This window comes from Epinephelus fuscoguttatus, linkage group LG7 (genome assembly GCF_011397635.1).
Source record: "Epinephelus fuscoguttatus linkage group LG7, E.fuscoguttatus.final_Chr_v1".
Classification (NCBI taxonomy): domain Eukaryota; kingdom Metazoa; phylum Chordata; class Actinopteri; order Perciformes; family Serranidae; genus Epinephelus; species Epinephelus fuscoguttatus.
In genome coordinates, this window is record NC_064758.1 from 19,593,591 (window position 1) to 19,619,878 (window position 26,288).

Below are 26,288 nucleotides of genomic sequence, written 5' to 3' on the forward strand. Positions count from 1 at the left end.
GAAAAGACGGTTATATATCGCTCTGTCTTTGAGATGGCTAGCCATTAGAGTTTGCTGAGCCATGCTACTGTGTGAGGCCAAATGTTGCCAGTGGTCTTTATCAGCTGCTCCTGAGCTTAGTGAGCAGGATACACTTTTTTTTCCTCTTTCCATTTGCTCTCATTGCTTGGTTAAAATGGGTCTTAAAATCACACTTCTTACACCGCCATGACAACCCCCTGCTGGACTGGAGACATTTTCAGCTCAGAGGGAAAGGAGAAAGTGGTTCGTTCACCACTAAATTAGAGAAAAAAGTCAAGTTTTCAGAAATATTCCTGCAGACTGGACTTTGTCCTTCTTCAAATATATGCTAAAAGTCTGTTTGAGGCCTGTTACACAATACAAGGAGGTTAAATTGAGAGTTTTTCAGTAAATATCAGCAACTGATTAAAGACAATGGGTATTATTAAGATTCAAATCATAGGCACAAATGCATTACAGCCATATGAAATGTGTTTAAGTGTATATTTTATGTGTGCAATCATGTTTATGTTTCATTTTTTTCATATTAATAATGGCGAGACCAACCTGTTGGCTGAGAGGAGGGGAGTGCAGCGGCGCCTGGAGCCCCATTTGGTGTGAGATGATTGGCTGCGACTGCTGCATGCGGATTGGCTGGTTGAGCAGGGAGCTCTGATGCAGGGAGAGTTGGGCATGGGGGTGCAGAGGTGGGCTGATCTGGAAGGGAGCTGGGGGAGAGGCACTCATGCTGGGCGGCAGCATCTGGGACTGGCTGAGGGTCTGGGCCAGGGTGTGGCGGGGCGGCCCTGCGTAGCTCTGGAGGTCTGACAGGGGGAAGGAGCCCGGCGGGCCCAGGTAGGGTGAGGAGGGCTGGGGGGGCACGCTGTACAGAGGCTGCTTCGGGGGCAGCAGGTGGGAGGGCTGGCTGGTCTGCTGGGCACTTTTTGGTTCAGGGTCGTTGTATGTCTGTGGGTGAATGAAACGGAATTTAATGAGATAACTGACTTTTTCAATTAATTACGTGTAAATCACCGCCACATAAATCATCATTCATCAAGCTCTGATCACAACATCCCCTCCCTGTTTTTTACCAGCAGCATCCATTATGCTTAAAACAAAACTGCAGCCCTGACCTGAATCTTAAAGGGAAATTCCGTTACTTGTTGATAAAGAAGTGGATTGCTCTGCAGTGCTGTTTCTTACAACAGCTGCAGGGATTTCCAGCGGACTACTTTCTGTTTTTACCTCTGTTGGACTGAAAAACAAGGTTTGAAGTAATCGGAAATGAGATAAGGAAACACATTTAATCACTTTCTTGCTGACAGTTAGATTGACAGAGCCAGGCTAGCTGTTTCCCCTTGTTTCCAGTGTTTGTGCTAAGCTAAGCTAACCATCTCTTGGCTTCAGTGTCACATGAAGTTTCAATTTTCTAATCTAACTGTTGGTAAGAAAGCAAATTTCCCATCATGTTTAACTTTTCCTTTAAGATCATGTCACATTTACAGTTGGGCGATGAGTGAAACGTTATCACGACGAGTAGTCATAACTGAAAAATATGTGACAATAACACCCAGGTTGAGAACACTGGAATTTCCCTTTAAACATTTCCTGCCTTCCTCAGTACTGGTCGTTTGAGCCAAAATTGTCATCAACTGCTTCTCTACAGAATCAAGCAGCTGACAGAGAGATTACGTGTCTCTGGCTCGCCTGATGCAGCCGCCCGATACAGTTTTAACAGGACAGTTGACACTCAAAGCCCCTAACTGCAAATCTTTTTCAGCATATTGATGCTCACTGTGAAATGAGACTGTATATACTTAATTTTCTGTCTATCTTCGGCTTGACAGCTTTCACTATTTACTTTGCACCACTTCACACACACACACATGTAGACGCTCTGACAGATGGAGAAACGGGGTCAAACTGAGAAACTGAGGCGGTGATTTAAAGCAAAACACCAAACTCCACCAAACTTGACCTTTCTTGTTTTGGAAAGTATCACTCCGAGCAGGTGCAGCACCTACAAAATACCCCCACCTCCACCTCCGCCCCGCCCTCTCCAGGCCCCTATGATGAGCTGTCAGATTGCTCATCTCCAGCCATCAGTGTTGATTAGAAGGTAATGGAGCCCATTTGTATGAATAGAGCTGGGGCCGGGGTAATGATCAATAGACACCTTGACAGATAGATGGGAAAGGGAGAGGGACACACACACACACACACACACACACACACACACACACCCACACATATATGCAGGAGCCTGGGCAGAGAAATGAGGCTGTTTGCCTGCAGAACAAATGGAATGACAAAAGGAATCTTCCCCACACTACATTGTGTGTTGTTAATACAAGACGGCACTAAACAATGCAATCCACAGCCCTCCTCCTTGCCTTTCTTTATTCCCAGTGCTACTATGCTGGTGCATACAAGACTCCATCATTCACGGGGCAAAAAGGATGTCATAGATTCAAATTAGCAGGAAGGTGTCATTGGTGGAAGCAGCGGAGAAGGGATATGATTGCTTGATTTGAATGTACTTCCTGTTTTAGATGACGAGACAGAGGATGATCTAACGCATGACACAGGTGTCTTTTGGCGTGAGATAAATTTAGGGTTCGTATTTTCTAATGATACATATATAACTGAAACCTGATGTTACGTATTGCACATGAGGGAGCAATCATTTCCTATCCTCCATCCCTCATAGATGTTTCGGCCATATGCTTGTGCTGACCCCTCCCCCAGCTATATCACCATACCAACTACAATCCCCAACCCCCCAACATCTGCACCCTATGGAAATCAGGTATTGTTCCAAATACGGCTGGCTCTTTTGCATCACATGCCCCCACCCTCTCCACCACCACCACCACGACATCATCCCAAAGAAGCCCCGCCCAGACCATTAGCAGGGATTTTCCATCCAATCCATCATCAGTCTTAGCCAGGGCCTGTGTGTCATAAGCGTTACCTTGGAAACCAGACTGGCTCGGTACGCGGCCAAGGCTTTCAGGTACTCTTTCTTAGCCGCCTCGGTTTTCCTCTTGTACCCCTGTGAAGAGACAGAGAGGGAGAGAGAAAAAAAAAATCAAAACGAGAGGCTTCGGGTGAGAGGAGAGGTTGACATGCTCATAAATGTGCAGACACACATGTCTGTCTCTCAGCACACGCACACACACACACACATACTTTTTATCTAACACTTTCTTAAACACATCACACACACACACACACACACACACACACATACACACACACAGCCTTAATGTTCCCCTTTCCATCAGAGCCAATGGTACAGAACACCTCTATTTCCTCATCACAGCACTAAAACTCCCTCATCTCAATGTGTCTCCATCTATCGTAGCAACACATCATTTCCATTCCAATCCACCTAGAGAAATGAACTGGAACTTCTCTCTCTCTCCTTTTAGCTCCACAATAACACTCCTATCAGCATACTGACATTAGTGATACACCACAATGGTTGTTGTCATTTGGCACATTAGGATGCGATCCCTGCCTGTGTATGAGTTTTGTTTGAAACTGCCTTCCGTATTGTTAGTGCCACATACGAACGTCTGTTGTCATACAACTAACTGCTGCTGCTGTGTTTGAATGAACTCAGCATGTTTGCATAAAGACTGTGGGCTTATGAGTGCATATGGATGTGTGCTTTTGCACATAGGTATTTTTCCAGGTATTGTGTGTGTGTGTGTGTGTGTGTGTGTAGGATGTAGAGTGTCTGAAAATGGGGTTATTAGCTATGAGAGCTATAGGCAAAATCATGTCTGTTATGCAAAGCAAAAAGGAGAGAGAAACATTATTTGTCAGTACCAGAGAATGTTTGCATTGTAGTTTTCATGTATGGCTGGATATTGACAATTTTTTTAATACTCATACTGATGCGAACATTGGTACTGATACCAAAATGTACCCTTAGCAATACATGTTTTTCTTCTACAAACTCCATTTTCATTTAGCAAAGGAAGCACACTTTCTCAAAAATGATAAGTGCTGTCTAAGCACAAGCACCCATACAATAACTTTGCCTGAATAAAATCATGTAAAAGTGGCAAAATGTTGATTTAAAGGAACAGCGTGCAAGATTTAGGGGGATTTACTGGCATCTAGCAGTGAGGATTACAGATTGCAACCAGCTCCCGGTTAGAATTTCTTTAATGATCATTGCTCAGGAGATTTTAACCAGGAGCCAAATTATCTGCAGAGGTCACTTCCTCTCCAAAACAAAGAGACCAGGTGATTAAAGCCTGGTAAAAACACTGAATAAACCAGTTTTATGTTACAAATCAGTGTTTCTCCTATGCTGTTTGGCATGTCGGACACATTTAATGGGAGCCGAATTATCTGCAGAGGTCTCTGTCTCTCCAAAACAAATGGACTTGGCAATTCAAACTGATAAAAATACTGAAAAAAGCATTTTCATATTAAATAATTAGTGTTTTTGTGATGCTATTTGTTGCAGAGGGGTTGCTAACCACGATAGCTACTGTAGAAACATGGTAGTGCTACGTGGTGATCTCCGTGGATGAGAACTCGCTCTTTACGTAGACATAAACGCCTTATTTTAAGGTAATGTAAACACAACCATTCTTATTTTTAAGTGATTATACACTAAAGAAAACATATTTATCATATAACATTACATTTCTTCCAATATATCTCCCTAAATTCTACACACTGGACCTTTAAAATTTCCAATGTGAAGATGCCAGCTTTCTTTACTTGACAGTTTTTGATACTAAGTGATACATTTGGTTCATCCTTATGAAAGTACAGAGTCTTGATACCAAGTCCTATTTTTGTGTGTTTGATGCGCATGCTGCAGAACTGATGCTCCACACCAAGAAGAAACAGTTCAGAAAACATGGTGCTTTTAAACACACACCATATCCTAGAACACTGTCTTTACACAGTATCCTTTCTGAAGAGTAAACCTTCCTCATCCCAAGACAATTGCTAAAAGCAAAAGACACTAACAACTGTGGTCTCTCTTGGGGCTGAACTCCCATCATACAAAACACCGTGACCTCCTATAACTCCGCCATCATTAACATTTCCTACCTATTACTGCAGAGCTGCAGATGACGTTAAATAGCTACAAAAACAATGGAGCACTCTTCCTGGATAGCCGAGATGCCCTTCAGCTAAATCCAAGGACGAGGCGATAGTGGGGGGGGGGGGGTCACTAATTCTGTATTCTAGGCAGGATCAAAATAGCAGGCGAGAGATATAAATAAAGAGAGTGGAAATGAGAACTTCACACATCCCTGCTTGTCAGAGGGCCAATGAAGATGCATGGTGTGGAGGCATCAGCTATGGAGGCTGGAGGGACACAGGAAGTGCGGACCGTACCTGTGCCTGGAGCTTTGTGGGAGTTTTGTTTTGGCAAGGAACACGGTTTTCACTTTATCCACTATATTTTTGGAAAACCCTTTTTTTAGTTTTGATGGACACTACAGTGCAGAGAAAAACTCAGAAGATGCCTTCGCATTGTGAAATTTGGAAACTAGTAGAGCACCATTGAGGGTTTGTGTGTCTGTGTGTGTATTAATATCTGAATGTTTGCTTTTGGAGGTGTGCATGTGCATGTGGGTATAAGTGAATCTACCCACTGCATAAAATATCTGTCCGACACTCTTGAAATCTCCCAAGGTGCGTTTATATTTTTCCCATATTGACCATTTCTTGCCTGTAAAATGTCCAACTTTGTTAGTCTCAGGGTGTTTTACAGCTGCTGCTGCTGCTGCTGCACAGAATACTCCTCCACCCTTCCCCTCCTCTCGTTTGCTTGAATTAAATTTAGAAAGAAAATCATTTTTATGAGAGTCAGGGGAGTGGGGATAAACGGATGGATTATCTTTAGAAAGAGAAGAACTAGCTCATTAAGGTGAGCTGTATCTCACAGCAATGTTCTGGTAATTACACAGCACATAACGCCAGGGAAAGGCTGCTCGCCTGCCGCAGCACACACGCCATCTACTGGTTGGACCAGAATGTCTTCATGTGACTGTGTTTGTGAAAAGTGTTTGACATGTGGAGGTGACAGTAGCTCCTTCTACTTAAAGGGACAGTTCACCCCAAAATCAAAAATGCATATTTTTCCTCTTAACTGAAATGCTATTGTTCAGTCTAGATTGTTTCGGTGTGAGTTGTCGAGCGTTGGAGATATCGGCCATAGAGATGTCTGTCTTCTGTCAAATATAATAGAACTGGATGGCACTCGGCTTGTGGTGCTCAAAGCGGCCAATAAAATACAACAGCAATGTCTCTTTCCAGAAATCATGACCCAGTTACTTAAGATAATCCAAGGACCTTGTTGTGAGCAGTTTAATAAAGGAACTATTTTCTTTCTACTGAACTACACCCGCCAAATTAATCACTACACAGAAGGAAGCATGGACGAGAAGCTTGTGCTTGTGACAGTGTGCAGTGGAACCATTAATGGCGTCCTCCTTGGCTGAGCTGTAACATCAGCCAGTAGGGGTGTCACTATCCAATAATTTGGGTTGATATATCGATTTAATAATCAACAGTCCAATGTCATCAAGCAAAGTGAAAACATCGATCAATATCATCATCGTTGGGATATAGCTTTATTTTGAAATTACATGTCACTGTTAAACAGCGCCAGGCAGATAATGGAAAGCAGCCGAAAGACAGACAATGTGGATATTGTTACTTACTCGGGGATAAATCAGCAGTGTGGACATATTTTGGATTTTAGAGAAACTATGGGTCAAAAAACAAAGCATATGCCGTAAGTAAGCAATGCTATTATGAGAAAAAAATATTCTGGCTGGGCATCTCACTCTGTCAACTTCTGGCAGTGACATGGCCACATAAGCCGCTGTTTCAACATTAGGCTAATAATACATGTAATTTATTAAGCTGTGAGTAGAGGCACAGTTTGCTAGCCACTAGTCTATTTTATGCAATGTAAGAGTGCTTAAGCCTATAATAGGTTACTAGCAAAAAAAAGTTGTCTATGAATCTCGACACTTATTATTGAACCAAATTTTATATCATGGCAGACTGGCAAATATCGTATTGTTGTCCAAAGAATTAATATAATACCGTATCTTGATGAAGCTAGTGATGCTAGCTCAGTGGTGCTAGTTCAGCTAGCAGATACGGTTGATGGGTGCAGTTCAGTAGAAAGAAAATAGTTCCTACATGAAACTGTTCAAAACAAGGTCTGTGGATTATCTTTAGTAACCAGGTAATGATTTCTGGAGAGAGAAACTGCTGTTGAGTTTTTCAAATGTATTTTTTTGGTGCTTTGAGCACCACAAGCTGAGTGCCATCTAGTTCCATTAGGTTGGAGACAAAGCAGACATCTCTACAGCCGTTATCTCCACACACCTGCAGCTCACACCAAAACAATCTAGACTGATAAATAGCACTGCAGGTAAGAGGAAAAATATGTATTTTTAATTCTGGGGAGAACTGCCCCTTTAAAACTTCCTGTTTTGGCTAGTACGTTATCATCCACTATCTTGTTTCAGATAGACCAACATGTTTCATACCTGCTTCTGTTCCTCTCCTAGGCTGTCCCACATGGAGGCCACGATCTTGGAGACGTCCCCGAAGGTGGCGTTGGGATTTTGGCCCTTGATGGCCGCCTGGGTGTCTCTGAAGAAGAGCGCGTAGGCTGACACAGGTTTCTGTGGCTCATTGGGGTCCTTCTTCTTCTTCTTCTTTTGAGGTTTGGGTTTGGGCTTCATCATTTCCGCTGAGGCTCGCTTCTCACCGCTTATCTGGAGGCAGAAAGAGGGATGGAGAGGGAGGGAGGGAGAGAAAAGAGACAAAGATGTTGCTGGTCATAAATCAGTTGATGAAAATAACTCTTTAGCTGCAGCTTCAACAGAGAGATGCTTGAGGAGTCCAATGTATTTATTGGGCATGATGTATTGACTGGATAAGATAGTCAAGAGTTTTGCAAGGTTAAATATGTTTTTAAAAAAACCTCAGCATTAACCACTGTGCATGTGACGCTCTGCATCATTGAAATAGCCGAATAGAACATTCAATTAACGCTGAAGAGAGGGTGAAAGCAGCAGAGTTCTGCGAAGAGCAGCCACAGCTTGTTCTGAGAAGAGAAAACAGATCAATTTACGGACATGGGTGAATGAAGACTAACAGGACGTCAGTGAGACAGGTTAGCCTCTGGGGTGTTGGAGGGGGGTCGGGAGGTGTGGGTCAGGAGAAACTGGCCAAACATGAGATAGCGGGCTAATTAAAATCTCACTGGGCACTACTTTATCAGCCGTTAAATCGCTAGATTCATGGATATTTCCAGATTTTCTTTCAATCTTTATTTTGTCTCTTTCATGTAGATCACAAAGCGTTCAACTCCACTTTCTGAAGAAAGCATAAAAAAAGGATTAAATCTATATTTTTCATAGGATGTACCCAGTTGGTCTGTCAACAATAACACACTGCAATCTTACTCCATTTTCAGGAGGCAAAAACGGCTCACATCTGTGTGATGCACTCGATCCAATACACATGAATACATTTTCATTTTCCGTGCAGGGCTTTGACGGGGAGTCAAATCCAGGTCACCTGATCCTGGTTGTGATTCTATATGGAAATTGCCTTCTTTGCCGAGGAGAACACATCAAGCACGGGAGAAAAGAGGGAGAGGAAGAGAGTGGGGAGAGAGAGAGATAAGGAGAAAGAGAGAAAGAGGAGGTGCAGCTGAGGGAAGATGGCGAGGAAGAAGTGACGGCTTGATGTTGCCATTAGTATCAGTGGAACATCAGTTAACCTGATTTCTCAGTTGCTATAAAGGCAGGAAATAACAATCCAATTTCCTTCCAAATAATAGAAGATATAATGACATACTGAATATATAATGATATACATTGGTATTATGTCAAATGAAGGATGTTTTTGTGCACTATTTACGGGTGAGGGGTTATGAAGAGTTACTCAAACGTTGCTTTGAGTGAAGTGAGAGTTAGCTTTTGGCAAAGGCAGCCCATCTCCAAGGCCAAGTTCCTATTTCATCAGGTTGCATTTTAGAAATTTTAAACAGCTTTGAACGTTCCCTTTCATAATCCACTGATCCTGGGTTTCAGTGTTAAAACTCAGCAGGGGGGAGAACAAACCATGAAAAAGATTTGTCCCTGCGCGAGTATCAAACAGCAACTTGAGGACATTTAAAGACGTTCACATCCATCTAATGCATACTTATCACGGGATTAAGCAACAGCCATGTTTTCCCCTTTAACTGTCAATTGGAAAACGGGAAATGACTGCCTTTGAAAATCGCATTGTTTCAGCAAAGCATTTGCAGCCAAACAACACACTGTATTCTACACAGCATGAAATTAAACTAATCAAAATTCAAGGTCCAGGAGCACATTTGGCAGCTAAAGAAAACTTCAAAATGGCTTTTGTGGTGTGTGGAAATGAATGGATGTTCTCATTCAGGGTGATGCGAAAGTATTGCTTGTCTATTTCACAGCTTACAGGTAATATTCATTTTTTTTGTGCGAGTACGCCTGGTTTCATTAAAAAATAATCATCCCTCACTTTTAGGCAATGAGGCAGAAGACAGGCATTTGAAACGACATCTGTTCCACTCAAGCCTTTGAAGTGAAAATAGAATAAACTGAAGGTAGAGCTAATGGAATGACAAAATAGGAAAAAAGAGAAGGCTAAATAATCTGCAGGAAAATTCACATGTATTCATACAGAGGAAAGTGCGATGACACACAACAGCTCGCAGCTACATGCAATCAGCCAAGAGAACAAGGGGCACATTATTTCATTTCTTTATCTATTTTCCTCTCGCATTGTTGGAGATTCATGTTTGTGAACTTATAGAGGGCCAGATGAAATATCAATGAAACTGACAGACTGAAAAGAATACAAATGGCTCCACATAAAGCACAGGAAGAAATGCACCCTTAGATACTGTGTAAGATGCATAATCAATCTGGGTTTTTTTAATTTGCTCTCATTTTGTCTCAGCTTGTCTAATCAACATCTACTGCTGGCTGTGCTGTCCTACATTTCCCAGAAGACCTTAATGAAAAAAAAACAAGAGCGGGTGAAACTTCACTGTAAATAAGGTCAATTAAAATAATCTAAAGAAATCTTGTCTTGATAACGCTTAGTAAGATATACAAATTATTTTGGGGTGAACTTCCCCAAGTGAATTTCCTGACTGTCACACTCAAATCCCAAACATATATGTTTCAATAAGCAGACCAGTCTATAATATAATATAATAAATGTAATACATATTACATACATTGAGTGAGAAAGGGTAAAAATTAAACATTCATTATACTAAAGTTGCTTTACCTTGAATTTCTGCTCTGTTTTATTGCTTGTATCAACTCTAGCTCTCTTTTTCAACTAGTTTTCAGGTCAAATTATGTTATAGCGACCTGATTTTTAAAGATTTACTGTAATCCCTCTCAATTATCATCTAGAAGTGTGCAACAGTCTATTTTTCGGCAGACTCTGCCTGTTTTTTTTTGTCGTATTTTCTTATTATTTTCGTTCTTGGGACATTTTTGGGAAAACCCCACAGCACTCAGGTGAGGTCGGGGCTTTTCAAAGAGGTAGCGACCAGGTGCCAGACCGTAAGCAGAAGGCATCCAGGAGACACACGCAAACATAGCAAGGCGAAACGCCAAATGAGAGTGAATCTGAAGTTGGCTTTTACATACAAACAAACAGCAACCAAATCCTGCGTTACTATACCTTTACGTTAAATCAAATAAATCCCTTCAAGTCACTTTTACTTACTCCATCGGCAGAGTTTTGTGGTTGATAGCAAATTTCTCAAGATTAATACTTGTTTGTATGAGTTTTTTTTTTTTGCAGTGGCTCTGTGGAGTTTACGTGACCAGATAAAAATTTATATCATATATCTGATGTTGGCTATTACATGGATAAAATTACTCAAATATTGGAAGCAGCGGTTACTTTATTCTCCTCTCCCTCAATCACAAACACATTCATCAGAGTGGTTTTACTTGCTGGCTTTACAAATTATTGCTGGTGGATAAACAAATACCCACCACGTATCCACTATACAATATCAAGCTTGTTTTCATTGGCTTTCTCCTGCAGGTGCAGAGAACAGTAATGATTATGACAGCTGTTGTTGTCAGTTGAGAAAAAAAAAAGAAGAGAGTCACATCCCTTATTCATAACTCAACATCTTGTGGCTGCACTGAATTCTGGTCTATTTTCTGATACTGTCAGAGGAGAGATTGGTATCTGGTCCTTTTCTACGATGGATTTCTCCCTGTGTGACTGTTGATGCAAAATGGTAAGTCTGTAAAGTAGCTCTTTGATTCTGATGTGCCGACAGTAGATCCTGACGTTTACCATTCCCGTTTTAGACTGTTGGACATTTATCTCCTGTCCCGCAACACTGTAGTTGTGCTGGAGATATTGTGATGTGACATGATGTAATGTTGTCTATCTTTGGCCACGTTTCCACAGAAATCCCCCCAAAAAACGACTGCATAAGTCAAGCAGCTTATTACAACCCATTTTCATTGCTAGGCGGCAACCTCTATTGGCTGCAGTAATTATGACGGGAGCAAAAAAGGAAGTCAGGTGATGTAGTATAAAGCAGTGGTTCCCAACTGGTCCAGCCACAGGGTCCAGATTTCTCTTTAGTCATTAATTCAAGGTCCACACAGTTTAATATATTCAGCGTCATACTTGCGTTTGGCCATGTCATCAAAATAGTTTGCCATCTTTGTAAAGTAGCTGTCCGTTAGCCACTCACTCTACAGCAGGAAATTGCACTTCAAAATAAAAGCTCTGCGCTGAGAGTTCACTATACTTCAAAATAACTGGTATAAAGAGTGTCAAACAAACACAGGACTTTGGACCATGGATGCATTAAGAGAACTAGATACAGTGGTAGAGATGGGGCCTGGTTTATTCTTATGAAAATCGCTAAGTAGCGCATGACAGAAAAAATAAAGTTTGATTTCTGAGTTTAAAATTACCCAAATCTCCTGCATCGAGGGGCCCAGAGCAAACACACATGTATTTCCTTTAAAAACCACCTCCAAACTGCTCGGTCTCGTATACTCACTCACATTAATGACAGTTCAAAATAACTCTGGACTTGGCTCTTAGTGAATTTTACATCTTTTAGGACACAACATTTTAAATAAGGGCTATTTAAGTGTTCGTACAGGGAAGTTAATGTATCTCAAAAAAATTATCTGTTGATTTACAGACGTCTCTTTCAAAATAGAAGTCTATGGGAAAAAGTCTATTGGGCCCCATAACATCAGCTGACAGATGCAGAAGTTGTAATTCCAGGATTTGGCCACTATGTCAAATTTAACGGACAAACCAAACAATGCATCTAAATAGGTTCATTTGCACCACCGTTCTCTGACTTGCTTAGCACATGGGAGAAGTTTCAGTTAGGTACAATCTGCAACCTCACCACTAGATGCCATTAAATCCTATAAACTAGACCTTAAACAAAAAAGCCTTCACCTCTCAGATGTTAAATGCTGTCTAAACACAAACAGCTAAGACGTCTGCTTGAATAAAATGTTGTCTAAAACAAGCAACAGTTTGAAGTAAACATGCAACTGTCTAATCAAAGATGAATTAAACATTTTGAATGAACAAACATGGCAGTTTTTGATACTTAGCGCTACACACGCACTTTGGTCTGTACAGAAAAAGTATTGAGGTTCAGTGAGACCAGAGGGGACAAAATATATTTTTCTCTTTAGTTTTTGGACACAGCTTTCCTCCGCATGATAGGACATTGATACTGATACTGAAAAACATATTCATGTAAGCTATATTTCAAAGACCACAATGTAGAGACGGCTGAAAACAGCACGTGGCTGTTGTTAGGTAAGACCACCGTGTCCTGTCCACAGCAGTGGAGTCTAAATATGTTTTGTACACAGGTTTCTGGTTTACTAGCAAAAGTCTGAACCATAGTGTCAGCCACAGCTTGCTCATCCCATCAGCGTTTCTGTTGTCTGAGGGCTGGTGGATGTGGGGAGACAGATAGGGAGGAGGGGGTAGCTGTAATTCTGAATGGACAGCACTGCACTGGCAAGACAAGATTAGAATTGACAGCCTGATAACTGCGTCACTATCAAAACAGCAGAGAGAGAGAGGGAGAGGGAGGGAGAATGAGGAAGTGAGAGAGAGTGAGAGAGGAGTGTGAGACGCAAAGGAAAAGAGAGAGAGAGTTGATGTAGAGAGGGCAGATAAAAGGAAGAGGGGAGGTGGAGTGATGTAGAGAGAAGAGGGTTGATAACAAAAAGAAGGACGGGCGCAGTCGCAGAGGCCGACAGAGTTTAAGAGACATGAAAATTAGACAATAAAATCAGGTAATAGTATGGGAGAGTATAAAAGTGTTTGTCCAATCACGGCCTCCTGAATATATGCATCATCATCATCATCATCATCACCATCATCATCATCATCATATACACTGAGCAGCAGAGTGGAGAGTGCTGCATGGCGTATCGATTTCAAAAGGCCATAAAAACAAACAGGAACTACTCAGAGGTGATGCACAGATACACTTTCTCTTTACCACGATGGTCATTACACCAAAGCACGATGCAGAGCACGACACTAAATCAAATCTGAATGCCATCCACTTCCAAAGTCTATACCACTTCTGTGGATTTCAAACCAAACAGCTGTAAAATTGAGAATATATGCACACAACACTGGCTCTCAGTGTGTTTGTGGCACAGAGTTAGTGTACAGTGCAAGCATCAACAGAGAATACACGATAAATCTATTTTTACATGCTAGTTTTTGCAGGGAAATGTTGTCTGAATGTGCACTGGCCTGAAGAATGAAGTACAAGCACCACTCAGCAGCCGACTGTGATACAGAAGAGGCTCTTTAAAACAGCAGTTCAAGAACATCAATCAGAGATTGGTACTGAAATCATCTTTGATCAATGACTGACTTGGAAAAAAGCCAGTAAAAGAAGTTTTAACTAGGGGACTTTTTCAATAATAAGACCACATTTAACATTGCTTTTCTCTGTGCTAAACTGCCTTAATGTTATCTTAAGAATGAACTTTTTAAAGTATGTTTTTCAAAAGGCACGAAAGAAGCTTATGACATGCTGTACCTTTTGATAAAAATGTTATTCAGCTTTGCTCAAAGCAGAACTACGACTATGCTGGAAAACACTCCTTTTTATATTATTATATATGGTATATGTCTCATTTCAGTTGAGTATCTCATTGTGTTCATGCTCTATAGTGGTCTCGAAAATTCCCACAATGCACAGAAGAAGCACCCACAGCATGTACATTACTTTCTGCAAACAATGCCACAATGCAAAGACGCAAAAATTATAGTTATCCAACACTACAGCTCTCAGCGATGAGGCAGGATGATGATTCATAACACAATCTCAATTTACAGCCCACCATAGAGTAAACAGCTATTACAAAGGGAGTGGGCAATGAGTGAACGACTGATTTTTCAACACAGTGTATGCAGTTTTTGTTAAGCAGTGAACCCTGTGGTCACAAGTGGCAACTGCAGAATTATTGCAGATTGAATTGGCTTTATTTTCCCTGATTTTCCTGAGATAGTTGCTTTAACCTCACTTCCTTAATCTCATTAACCAGCAAAGAGCAGACACCGGCTTGCAGACAGCACACAAAACCAACAACAGACAAGTTTATATTGGCCGACCATCAAGTTACTCACAGCTTTAAGGGTAATTAGTGGCAGCATGAAGGAGAGCAGTACTGCAACACTAGCAGGCTGATGTGGACAGCGCGGTAAAGAAAGGATCTTTATAAGGGATCGACTTCATTTTACCTGTTCCATTAAAATATGTCTGAGTAGGCCCTGATACCAATAGTCAGGATCAACTCAGGACCGCACTTACACAACAATATCTATCTAGGGTTTGCTAAATTAATATTTGCTGAAACTGACATTACATCCTGACAGTAGTACATAAGACAGTAAATCTGCAAAAAACATATGTACCTCTGGCTCCTCCCAGTGCTCCTAATGGCATTTATAAGAGTCCATTGTGCCCGAGCAAAAACAACCAATCAGACCCTGGAGAATTCTCTAATGTAGCTGTCAATCACTGCTCAAGCACACCCTGTGCAGCCCCCCTCCCTTGCGCATGCTCTCACTCGAGTCAAGATGAATATCTTCAGTGTGCAACTTTGGGAGAAGCAAACAAAATGGCAGAGAGTCAACCACCAGCAATGAAAAAAACTGCCCATCCCTCCTTCGCCAATAAGAGCATACACGGCAGAGACAAGCAAGCAAACAGAAGACGACTGACAAGACGAGGCTTGCTTTGATTTTCACAGAAGAAGACTGTCATTGGACTTCTTATGGTTACTTGTCTTAATCATGTATGCTGTTGTTGGCAGTGCAGCATGTGCAGAAGTAGTGATAGATGCTGTGTTAAAGATTTCCATTGGCTTTGACTGGTTGTTTTCGTTGAGGTACGGTGGATTCTTGTACATGCCATTAGGAGCACTAGGAGGAGCCAGAGGTACATAATTTTTTCACAGATGCTCTGTCTCGTTTGCTGCTGACAGGATATAGTGACAGTTTCAGCAAATATGTAACAGAATTTCACAGAAATGCGTGAAAGGTACACGATCTCTTGGGCAGGAATTATGTTGCTGGCAACAAAAAAACAATGCTAATGCAAAGTGTATAATGAACAGTCCTAGTTTCATTGTGAAGCAGTCAGAGTTTGGTTAGGTCAAGATCGTGGTTTCAATTAAAATAACTACATACAGGCCATATGTACGTACACCTACATATTTTGCGTTGTTACGTAAAGTACCTACATGAAGTATTTTGCTAAGCTAGGTAAAATCTGTAAACTCACATAACTATGATGACTTTTGGTTTCACACAGTAGATAAACAGACCAGGGTGGTGGTTCCCATTTTCAAAAAAAAGGGGCCAGAGGGTGTGCTCCAACTATCCAGGTTGGGGGAGAGTTACTGCCTTAAGCAAGGGAGTTCAAGTATCTTGGGGTCTTGTTCACGAGTGAGGGTAGAATGGAGCATGAGATGGATTGGTGGTTTGGTGCAGCTTCTGCCAGAAGGCAAAGCTTTTGATTTACTGGTCCATCTACGTCCCAACCCTCACCTATGGTCATGAGCTCTGGGTAGCGACTGAAAGAATGAGATCATGGATACAAGCGGCCGAAATGAGTTTCCTCTGTGGGGTGGTTGGGTTCAACCTTAGAGATAGGATGAGGGGCACGGATATCTGGAGGGAGCTCAGAGTAGAGCCGCTGCTCCTTTGCGTCGAAAGGGGTCAGTTGAGATGGTTCGAGCATTTGATCAGGATGCCTCCTGGGTGCCTCCTGTTGGAGGTGTTCCGGGCAAGTCCCACTGGTAGGAGGTCCCAGGGCAGACCTAGAACACGATAGAGGGATAACATATCTCGTCTGGCCTGGGGGTCCCCCAGGAGGAGCTGGAAAGCGTTGCTGAGGAGAGGAACGTCTGGGGTGGTTTGCTTGGCCTGCTGCCCCCGCGACCCTGCCTCGGATAAGTGGATGAAAATGAGGAACGGATGGATGGCTGGATGAACAGTAGTCTCCCGGTTGAAAGTCCATGGTTGTTTGACACATCCACCACCTCTCCTGCCCGCCCTACGTGGACTTTCTCCTTCTTTTTACTCAATTCCTGTGTCCACTGTGACAAAAGATCCTCATTGACCTGGTATTGGCATTGTTTTTGTGTTCTGTAATTTTAAGACATTTTGTGCCCACCAGCACGTAATGCGTTGTAAAGACTGTCAATTTTCATAAATTTTCTGAGACTGGGTTGAAATATGATAAGTTATTTTTTTTTTAATAAAAGTGACCTGCTGTAGCTGTAAATAAAAGTTTTTTGACAACTGTTTCTGCCCACATTATGTATCCAAGCCCAATATTCTCTTTTTTATTGAGAGTGAATTTTTACATTTGTAAAAAAATAAATAAATAAAAAAAGTGTATGTGATACAGTGGAATAAATCTCTTCAACAGTACAAGCACGGACCTCTCCGCACCAGCATACTGGAGAGAAACACAGCTTAGTGCAGCTGTTACAGACTCTAAGCCTTTGTGGGTTTATAAATAGATAAATGGCCATGGTTAGAGAAGCAGCAGTGAGAATAATGTAATTTCAAGATGCCATATATAATTTTTCTACAATTTTCACCACCAGCTATAACTCGCAGCCTTAAAGAAAAAGTGGGTTCCTGGATGTTGTGTAGTGCAACAAAAATATGAGAGCACAAAGTTATTGTGGCACACGTCTTTCATGAGTGGCTACAAAGTCAGCAGGTTTAAAAACGTGAAAGCCTGTTTGTCAACTGAATCATCCATCCAGTTGGTTGCTGCAGCTTGTGAGGATGCACGCAGTAAAGAAACGTGTGATAAATGATGAATACTAACCAAAGTTTTTCCAGCATCATGTATTTGAAATAAATTACAAGATGCAAGCCTTTCTGACTGTATGATGTGATGATTTTGGAGAGAATAAATGCTGGAGTGGGTTTTGAGAAAGAGTAAGAGCAAGTCTTTGTTAAGTTTCCATAATTAGGGTGGAGGATCATGTGGGCTTACATTTCGTTTTTTATTACATGCATTTCGTTGTTATTTAGATATCGCTTTCACCTCACATTTCAAAGTGCCCCTGTGTGTAATGCTGTCGAGATTGTGGCCTTACAAAATGTTGGCAGGCAAAATGAGAATGTAAACAAAGCTGTCTGAGATCAGAATGATTCAACTTTCTCTAAACTACGACTGCCTGTAGACGTCATGGATGTAATCCAAAATACAAGATGCTTGTTAAAATTGTTTGAATATTACACATTATGTGATAGTCGATTGAAAGTACATGTTCCCATAAATTCTTTATGTCTTATACGACCTGTCAATTATTCTACAATCAGCCCTGTGTTAGTCTTCTCTTTGTGTATTCCCATCGTAGTTCAACATGACGGCTTGATGGATTAAAATATGTCTTAAAATATATACTGTGCTCGACTCATCTGGAAGCGATTACGGCTCCATGTCAGACTGCCCATCTGTAAGCAATGAGCAGGACTGCATGTCAAAGCCGCCGCACAGATCTCTGAGTAGAACCAGGCACTTGCTCCAGAGAGCAGCACTCATCAAATAAAAATACAGCCTGGCCCAACAATAATGAACCGGAAGTGCAGATTCATGATCGCGATCTAAAAGACATGAAAGCACATCAGTGGGAATGACAGAGACCTTATCCATAAAGAGCCCATTATGGAATTTGTATCCAGTTCTGGTACCGTGCCATTACAAATATACAAGGCCTTTATGATGTGGAGTATTTCATTAGTGTTTTCAGACATGTGGGCTTGCACTACAGAGCTGGCAATGTGGATTTGATTTCAACCAATATTCCCATTGCAGATATTTTAATTCAAACTCGAGCCCAAAGCCATTGCTGAACTAGGCTGCATGATTTATCTGACTCTGGAAAATGACTGACAGCTCTGAGGAGCTCCTCCCTACAAGCTCTGCCTAACAGCACTGGACCTACTTAATCAGCCTAAATTGCAAAGTCGAGGCCCTTGTATTTGGTAATGTGGTGAAAACAGTGGCAAGTGAGAGCTAATTAGATTAACGGTAGTTTAACGAGCTGTTGGAGGGGCCCCCGCAGATTGGATTTTAATAAATAGTGGCAAAAGCATCTGCTATGCACTTCCTGGCTCTGCTGGCATCCTAATTGGCCCCAGTGGGTTGCTGTAGCTCAGCACTACACAGTGCAATTTAGGAGGGGAAAAAGGCAAAATGCTTATCTTCAGTCCAGGTGAGTCTGGGAAACAAAATAAAAAAAAGTCTTTATGATTGTATGGCTTCGCAGGCTATGCTTTATTAACATTTATACAACACTGATACAATTTCTAAGACTTTTATCAGCACTATTGTCCTCAAAGCTGGAGGAGAGAATATCTCAAAGTCCAAATAAAACAGATATGGACATATTCGTCTTTTTCTATTGTTTGTTTTCAAGATGAAATGTTCCCATGATGAGGTCTTTGTAGAGGCAACAGCACAGAGAGGAAAAAACAATTAATCAAACATGAATGAGCGACCATAGCAGGGTTATTTCCATAGCAACAGCCCGAGGGGACAACTTGAACCCTTTAATGTGAGCTGGTGATGTCTCTTTGTAAACATCTGCGCAGCAGGGGGAGAAAGCCAATGAGAGAGCCTGGCAACAGAGGCATCACAGGGCAGCAACCTCTTGGTAGCAATCGAAGTTTCCATTATCTAGTGTTGAAAGGACCTAAAAGTGCTCTGAAATATTGTATTCGGGAGCATTTGGAGTTGATAAGCGTCTTTGTACTGCCGCTGTTAAGTGTCCAAAAGCATTGAGGTAGTTTACAGTGAAGCTGGCTGCTGCTAAAAAAACAATATGCAAATGATCGGGAGGGAGTGATGTTTCAAACAAGAAGTTAATTTTTACAGACACAATGTTTTTGCTGCTTGAAGAGTCACTGAAGAACTGGCATCAAAGCTGTTAATACAAACGCCACTTCTTGACATTATTCCTCTTACATCAGGCAACAAATCACAGACATAATCTCTCTCATACTCATGCCTTATGCAACCTGCAACCAGTAGGATCTTTTAGCCTCCAGCTGTGACCAACAGAAAGCAGTGTGCAAGTGCAGAAACAGTACAAACAGCTATTATCAAGGGTCGCTTGTTGGTGGCCATAAAGGCTCCAGATTAATTGTTATTTCGCAAGTCTCAGATAGAGGAGGGAGAAGTGTTGTCAGAGCAATCTGTTTTCTTTTTCCTGCTGATATGATGAAAATAGATGATTAAAACTCCTCAAATCTACGATGAGGATTTTAGAGTTACGAGAGTAAATGCATGAGCTGAGGAGAAAAAAGAGAGCCTCCTGCAGAAAGTAACCTTGCAGTCTAAAAATGTCTAAAGGAGCATGTAGCATACAGTAAGTATACAGTAGCAGAATAGTAATTCAGCACACCACAATGTTCTCAGTATGTAAAAGGAAACTGCCTCCAGCTCAAGTCAACAATCCCCTTTACTAACTTTCAATCAGTTCTCAGTGAAGTGCACAAAACAAAAAAAAATCAGCAACAGCAAAAACAGTCTTTAAACACCCTAAAAAGGAAGATACAAACAAGTGCTGAAACAACTCATCAATGACTGTGGCACTACGTGGAGCCTGGCAGCACCACCGCTGGCAGGAGCAGGTACCCATAACCTTCTTACAAACACTCTTGTCCCAAACCTCAGCGGTTCCTTGGTCGAGAGTAATGGCTTCTTTGCACTGGGCCGCGGCGTGCTATTGTAGAATCACAGAGCGGTTAATTGAAACAAATGACTCTAATAATGGGACATTATCCCCACAGGCTGGCTTTGTGGCGGGCCTAATTAGCGTTGCGGTGGTGGCGAGGAGGACGAGTCACCACGCTGATCCCTCAAAGGAAGCAGCCGAGGCCCCCTTTTAAGTGGGCAGTACGGGATTCTCCTGCTCGCAGCGTGTAAGGGTGCCGGGCTTTTTCAGAACCAGCGTGGTAAATGTAAACATGTTTAGTCAGCTGCGGGTCCCTCTGAGGGTGAGAGCTGCTCTGTTAGTCGCTGTGCTGGGGCTGCTTTTCTCTTTCTGCTCTTTAAAGGACTGAGACAGCTCAAAAGGTTTGAGGACAGAACAGGGCTACTCATCAAAACTGATTAGGGCTGCAACCTAAAATCTCTTTTATGATGAAACTGGATTATCCTTCTAATATGGTTGTCTACAAAATGTGAGAAAATAGGCAAACACACATCACAATTTCCTTAAGTTACAGTTTGAGATAGCGTTTTTTTTGTCCAACCAAACAAGGGCATTGGCTCCATTTCATAAATGTAGGGTGACACATATAAAAACTGGGTCTTAGGGGTCCATTAAATTTCCTGCATTCCAGTGAAGTTTTATTCATGAGTTTATGTTGGAAATGTCTTTAATTTTGTCAAAATAAGTCCCTACTTCCACATTTTATTGGGGGGGGGGGGGGCAAATGCTTATGTTAAAAATATTTAGGGGGATGTGCCCCTGCGTCCCCCAAAAAAGCAGCATATGTTTACACTTGGAAAGCTGCTTTACTTTGTTAATGATTTCAATTCTCAAATTTTTTCCCCCATTAATTATCTATTGACTTAATAATTGATTAATCTACTAATAGTCCTGATGATCGCCGACTCTTCACCCCGTTGTCCTCTCGCATGTCATCACGTTCTCCTTCGGAGCGTCAATGGCCCATAACTAATGTGACAACATGAGATATTGTTTTCCAGATGTATTTTGATCACCACTGAAATCTGTTTTTGCCATTCCTAATTGTTTACCCTTGTACAAGATGATCCCAGAAAGTCAGCTGTAACGCAATGTTCAAATCTCTGTGACCAAGCTGTTTTAAATATTCATTAGTCGTAACAGTCGCCTAAGGTTATTTGAATTAGTGCCATGAATATTCATGAACTGCAATGAATGTGCATTTGTTTTTAATGCTCAATCTGTTAATACTCCTCTTCATTATTTCACTGCGAAGCCCGCATAATAACCCGCACAAAACAAAGCTTTACTTTTTTAAAGCACATTTCTCTCTTTGGAAGCCTATTTGTTTCGATTTAAATGAAACGGGAGTGCCCTACCAATTATCTCGCTGTCATTTCTCTTGACAACTACAAGACACATTGTTCACCCCTGTTGTGGAGTGTAGCACTGAAGGGCATCTGTCTTTTGTGAAATGAAAAGCCGCAACAGAAAACATTTCTACTGTTACAAAAAGTGATTTATCTGGGAACGTCACCGAGATGTCATATCTATCCCAGTGAAAGGCAGCAGAGCAAGCGGGTCATATGAGATATGTCTAAAACCTACAGTGGAAAAAAAAAAGATTGCTGTTTCAATTTAAAAAACACAAGTAATCCAGCTGCACTGAGCTTGTGGAGTCAAGTCAAGCTGCAATGTCTCAGTGACAGTCTTTTCTTTTAGATAAAGTTTATTTTAAGGCAGTTCTCATTAGATCGTGTGTGCACTGTACACACTGTGAACACTTCCTTTATATTCACCCCTTTGCTTTAAGTGCGTTTTCATTTCCATATATTATATCAACATATTTGTCTGAATATTGCTGTCTAAGATGTTTGTGTACAGTGTGGATAAGCTTACTCTGATCTTTTTAATGGCTTGATTGGGCCTCTATCTAACTATCCCTGCGCTGTCAATAAACAAAGCTGTCAGTATAGTTTTTATGTTGCTGCATTAAAATAGTTACGGCCTTTTCCCCCGCTGTCTATGTCCTAAATGCCAAGTGATGCAAAATAAATTTACTTTCACAGATTAAATGAAGTCAAGCTCACATAACCTTGTAGCAATCAGTGACTCTGACAAAGACTGATCCTGCAAATAAAGGCAGAGCAAACACACTGTACTGATGCACTGTGCACGACTGCACAGACATGTACTGATACACTGGGTATTTCTGCATCATACTATTTAATAGAGGCCTGGTTAAGGTAAGTTTTCCAAACTTAAAGCTTCATGAATCAATATTTTCCATATTAGGAATGACTGAGTTATCACCTAACTATAGCTTTTAAGCCTCCTTTAGCTTATTGTTTTGGTTTTATGTCTTGACAGCGGTGTAGTGCTGCTGGAGCAAACCAGAACGATGCTTTGCCACTTTTTCTTTTCAAGTGACGAAGTATAATATTTGAAATTCACATAAGCCATTTAAAATTCATACAATTTTAAGCGCTCCAGGATCCAATAATCACTAAAGCACATGACATGCAAGAGAGACAATAAAAATAAATGAATTGTTCAAAGTGTCCTCAATGTTTGAGGTGTGCCGATTGATTCACGTCAACTCACTGCACGCACTGAGCAACATGCAAGAAAACATTCAACCTTAAAAGTTGGTGCTAGGTACTAGCAATAACCTTTAAGTGGTACAGCAAATTAAATATTTTTTTCTCAGTCTAGTAACTAGAAAAAATAAAAAGGTGACATAACGTCTTTTATTTTAGAGTTATAGTTGACAACGTACGTTAACTTGCCACTGTAGGAATATAGGGTGTAAATAACCTTCGAACTGAGCAACAACTTAATTGTGTACACATGCGTGAGTCATCGGCGTACTCTGGGACTTACACAAATAGCACTACACCCCTGTATCCTGATATTTCTTGGTACTATCTAAACCTGTTGTAAACCACAGTTCCAGTTGTTAAAAAAACAACTATGACAGTTCAAATGTGTCATACATGCTCAGCACAAATGGCAGACAAACAAAGTTAGCAACCACCCAGGGAAGTCAGACATCTAGCTGTCAAAGAACCAGATATTTTCCTCAGGTGCACCAGAGCTAAAGGACAGTGAATGTTACACATATTTCCATCAAGTGGCCACCAACATGACTCTAAATGAATGCTGAAGTTGCTCCAATTACAATTTCATATAATGGTATCATGTCAAGGCAGTGTGTCTGTCATCCAGCTGTGGAGTTCTTTTAATTTTAATGCAGCCTTAAAAATACATAGCTAAAGCTGCATCTTCAGCTGACAAATTATTCATGGCATCAACACCTGCTTGTCACTATGCATTTTTGGACCAGAGGAACATTTTCATAGTTCCAAGAATCCCCCTTACTGCACCGTAAGAACGAGGAACAATCATAGCTCTAACAACAGTTTGTTTTTTTTTTTTTAGCTTCTACTTCAGAGTGGTTACTCCTACAGAGGAAGAAGAGAAACTATGACTGACTTAAGTGTATGCTGATTGGTTGAACATAGCCAATGCAGCCTTGGCAACCGCCATTTTTAAATAACCATTAGCCTTGTAAACAACAAACAAAAAAAACACAAAAGACTGGTCAGAAGAAAAATTAATTGAAACAAAAGCAGACAAATGGACCAACAGTGACGTCAAGGCTTTACTGAATATCTATGCGTTGTGATTTTTCAGCCGGCTTACAGTATGTCATTTCAGTGTTCCTACTGGAGGTGGAAACGCAAACAGAAAAAAGCCCTTGCAGGTATGTAGCTCTTTGGGGAGCTCTCCAATGGGCAGTTCCTCTCAGGAAGTCCTCAAAATTATTTGGTCCACCAATGTTATAAATCAACTGCTTTTCACACGTCCTGCCAAAAATATTAATGGAGCACCACATGTTTAAACTACAGTTTAACTAAGCAAACTTCCCATCGTCTGACTGAATGTGTGACATAAACTTGTAAAACTGGCAGCTTTTTTTTGACGGCAGGGGCTTTCCTCCTCCCTAACCAGCCTCATTACACCGGTAATGAGACAGGGGCTGGTGCTCTGTTTCAATATTTAAACGCACCGGCGCCCCTCAAGGCTCCATGTTGGGCCCGTTCTGCAAACTCCTCCACGACCCCTCATTACTGTCTGCTGGTGAGTGTACCTCCTCTTTTATTTTTTTCAAAGCGGTAGATCTTGCTTGCATCTCCCCTCGGCTGTAGCCTCAGACAGACCTAAGCAATCAGGGGGCTTGTTGAACACAAGACCCCTGGATGCCACCTCCTCCCTGAGCGCCGGGGTGGCAGAACTGCTGACAGCTGAGGGTGAGACAGGGATTCTCCCTCTGCAATGAACATTCACACGAAAGCATGTTACATTTCGCAGTATCCAGTCATCCAAGACTTCGCCGTCTCTTCCTTGAGCTGACAGAGTAGGTCACTGATGTTGGGAGGAGTTAGGAGAATGTAAGAGCATTTGTGATTGACAGCTCTGTCTTTTATAATACCGTTGTTGATCCTTCTGCTTGTTGGAGTCCTTGTAAATGGAGCAGTTTCAAGTCTGAGAAACGGTTCAAAACTGGCAGTTAAGACTATTATGAACAACATGCGACTGCAGCAGAAAGGATCAAACCCCACACCTGAACAAAGTGCTGGTTCTGCCGGTTGAAAATAAAAATAGAAAACCTCAATGTACTTCAAAAGTTCAAGCTCTGAAATTTGCCTAATACTCAATGCATGTATTTGACACCTGTTTTTTCCATCTGCTACACATCTTTTTGATTCAGCAGCTAATATTTCTGCTGCCTGTGGAGTCATAATTAGATGGAAAAGAGGAGGTTGTCAGACAGAATAAATTTTGCAGGAAAAAACAGGGCTCTTGCAGAGACATATGCTGTTCTGCATGCCAGAAATCATAAGATTATTATATAGTCAACTCTAAATGAGCAGAAATTACAGACTTAAAAGCTACCAGGACAAACTGATGCAAAATTGTGTGCGTACAGTATGCAGTATGAAGATGATGGTCAATCCAGTGCTCTCACTGCTGTAATGATTTAACTGTGTTTGCTGTAGGATCGATGTGCGCTGAAAAAGAGAATCCCAAAGCAGGGAGAAGTTTACAGAGCTTTAGCCTCGGGCTAAATGTTGTACAAAAACCAGCAACAACATCCCTTGAGATGAAGCGTATCTGTTGCTCCAGCTGAGCTTGTACTTGTAGGAGGTTTATATGTGCTCTGAAGGATAGCTTTTATTGAAGAGGAGTGTATCCTTAAGGTAACGCTGTTGACTTTTTATTTGCTTCTTCTGCAACGGTGAGAGAAGACTGGTGAACGATTAGCGCTTTGGTTTTCCAGCTATCTCCTCCAATTTTGTGGCTTTACCGAAAGGCTTCTGTTAACACAGTACAACAAAGGTACGGGCTCGTCTCTTCATTTCCGACCCCGTTACACTGAGAGCCTATTTCCATCCACCTTTATTATTCTTTAAGCATTCAGCAGGCATAAATTTAATCTTCCTTATTATACCTTTATCAGTATGAAATTAAGGTTAATTGACTTTGTTGGGGAAACATCAAATGAAACATCCCTAATGGAACCAAAATGAAAATAACGTCATCTTCAATTGCTTTAAAATATTTCTCAATATACAGCCTACTTTCCTATTCCGCAGCCTCAGAAATAAGCTCCTCTTGTCCCAGGAGATAATAAATGAATTGAATCCCCCCCCCCCACTCCAACCCCCACCAGCACCCCCCTTCCTTTTTCCTTATCGGTCATCTATTTTTCCAGAGTAAGCTATTACTTGCTGGGGTTGCTAGGCAACAAGAAATATTAATAGCGGCTATTATTAGCCAGGCTCTGCTAGAGTAGTACTAAAATGTGGAAGTGGGAAACATGAATGTGTTACATAAATCTCTGGACCTTTCACAGTGTGTGCAAGTCTCTGTTTGTGCAGTGATTTATTG

General features: G+C 41.4%; 1 protein-coding gene across 3 annotated transcripts in view; it reads right to left on the reverse strand.

Annotated features, from left to right (window-relative positions):
• Positions 1–26,288, reverse strand: part of LOC125892227 (thymocyte selection-associated high mobility group box protein TOX-like) — a 102,596-nt gene that overhangs the window by 4,793 nt on the left and 71,515 nt on the right. For all 3 annotated transcript variants that reach the window (XM_049582075.1, XM_049582074.1, XM_049582073.1), the window contains 3 exons: positions 7,551–7,781; positions 2,975–3,055; positions 568–966 (listed from right to left, as the gene is read on the reverse strand). In XM_049582075.1, the coding sequence (XP_049438032.1) occupies positions 568–966; positions 2,975–3,055; positions 7,551–7,781 (711 nt within the window). The remainder of the gene's footprint in view (positions 1–567; positions 967–2,974; positions 3,056–7,550; positions 7,782–26,288) is intronic.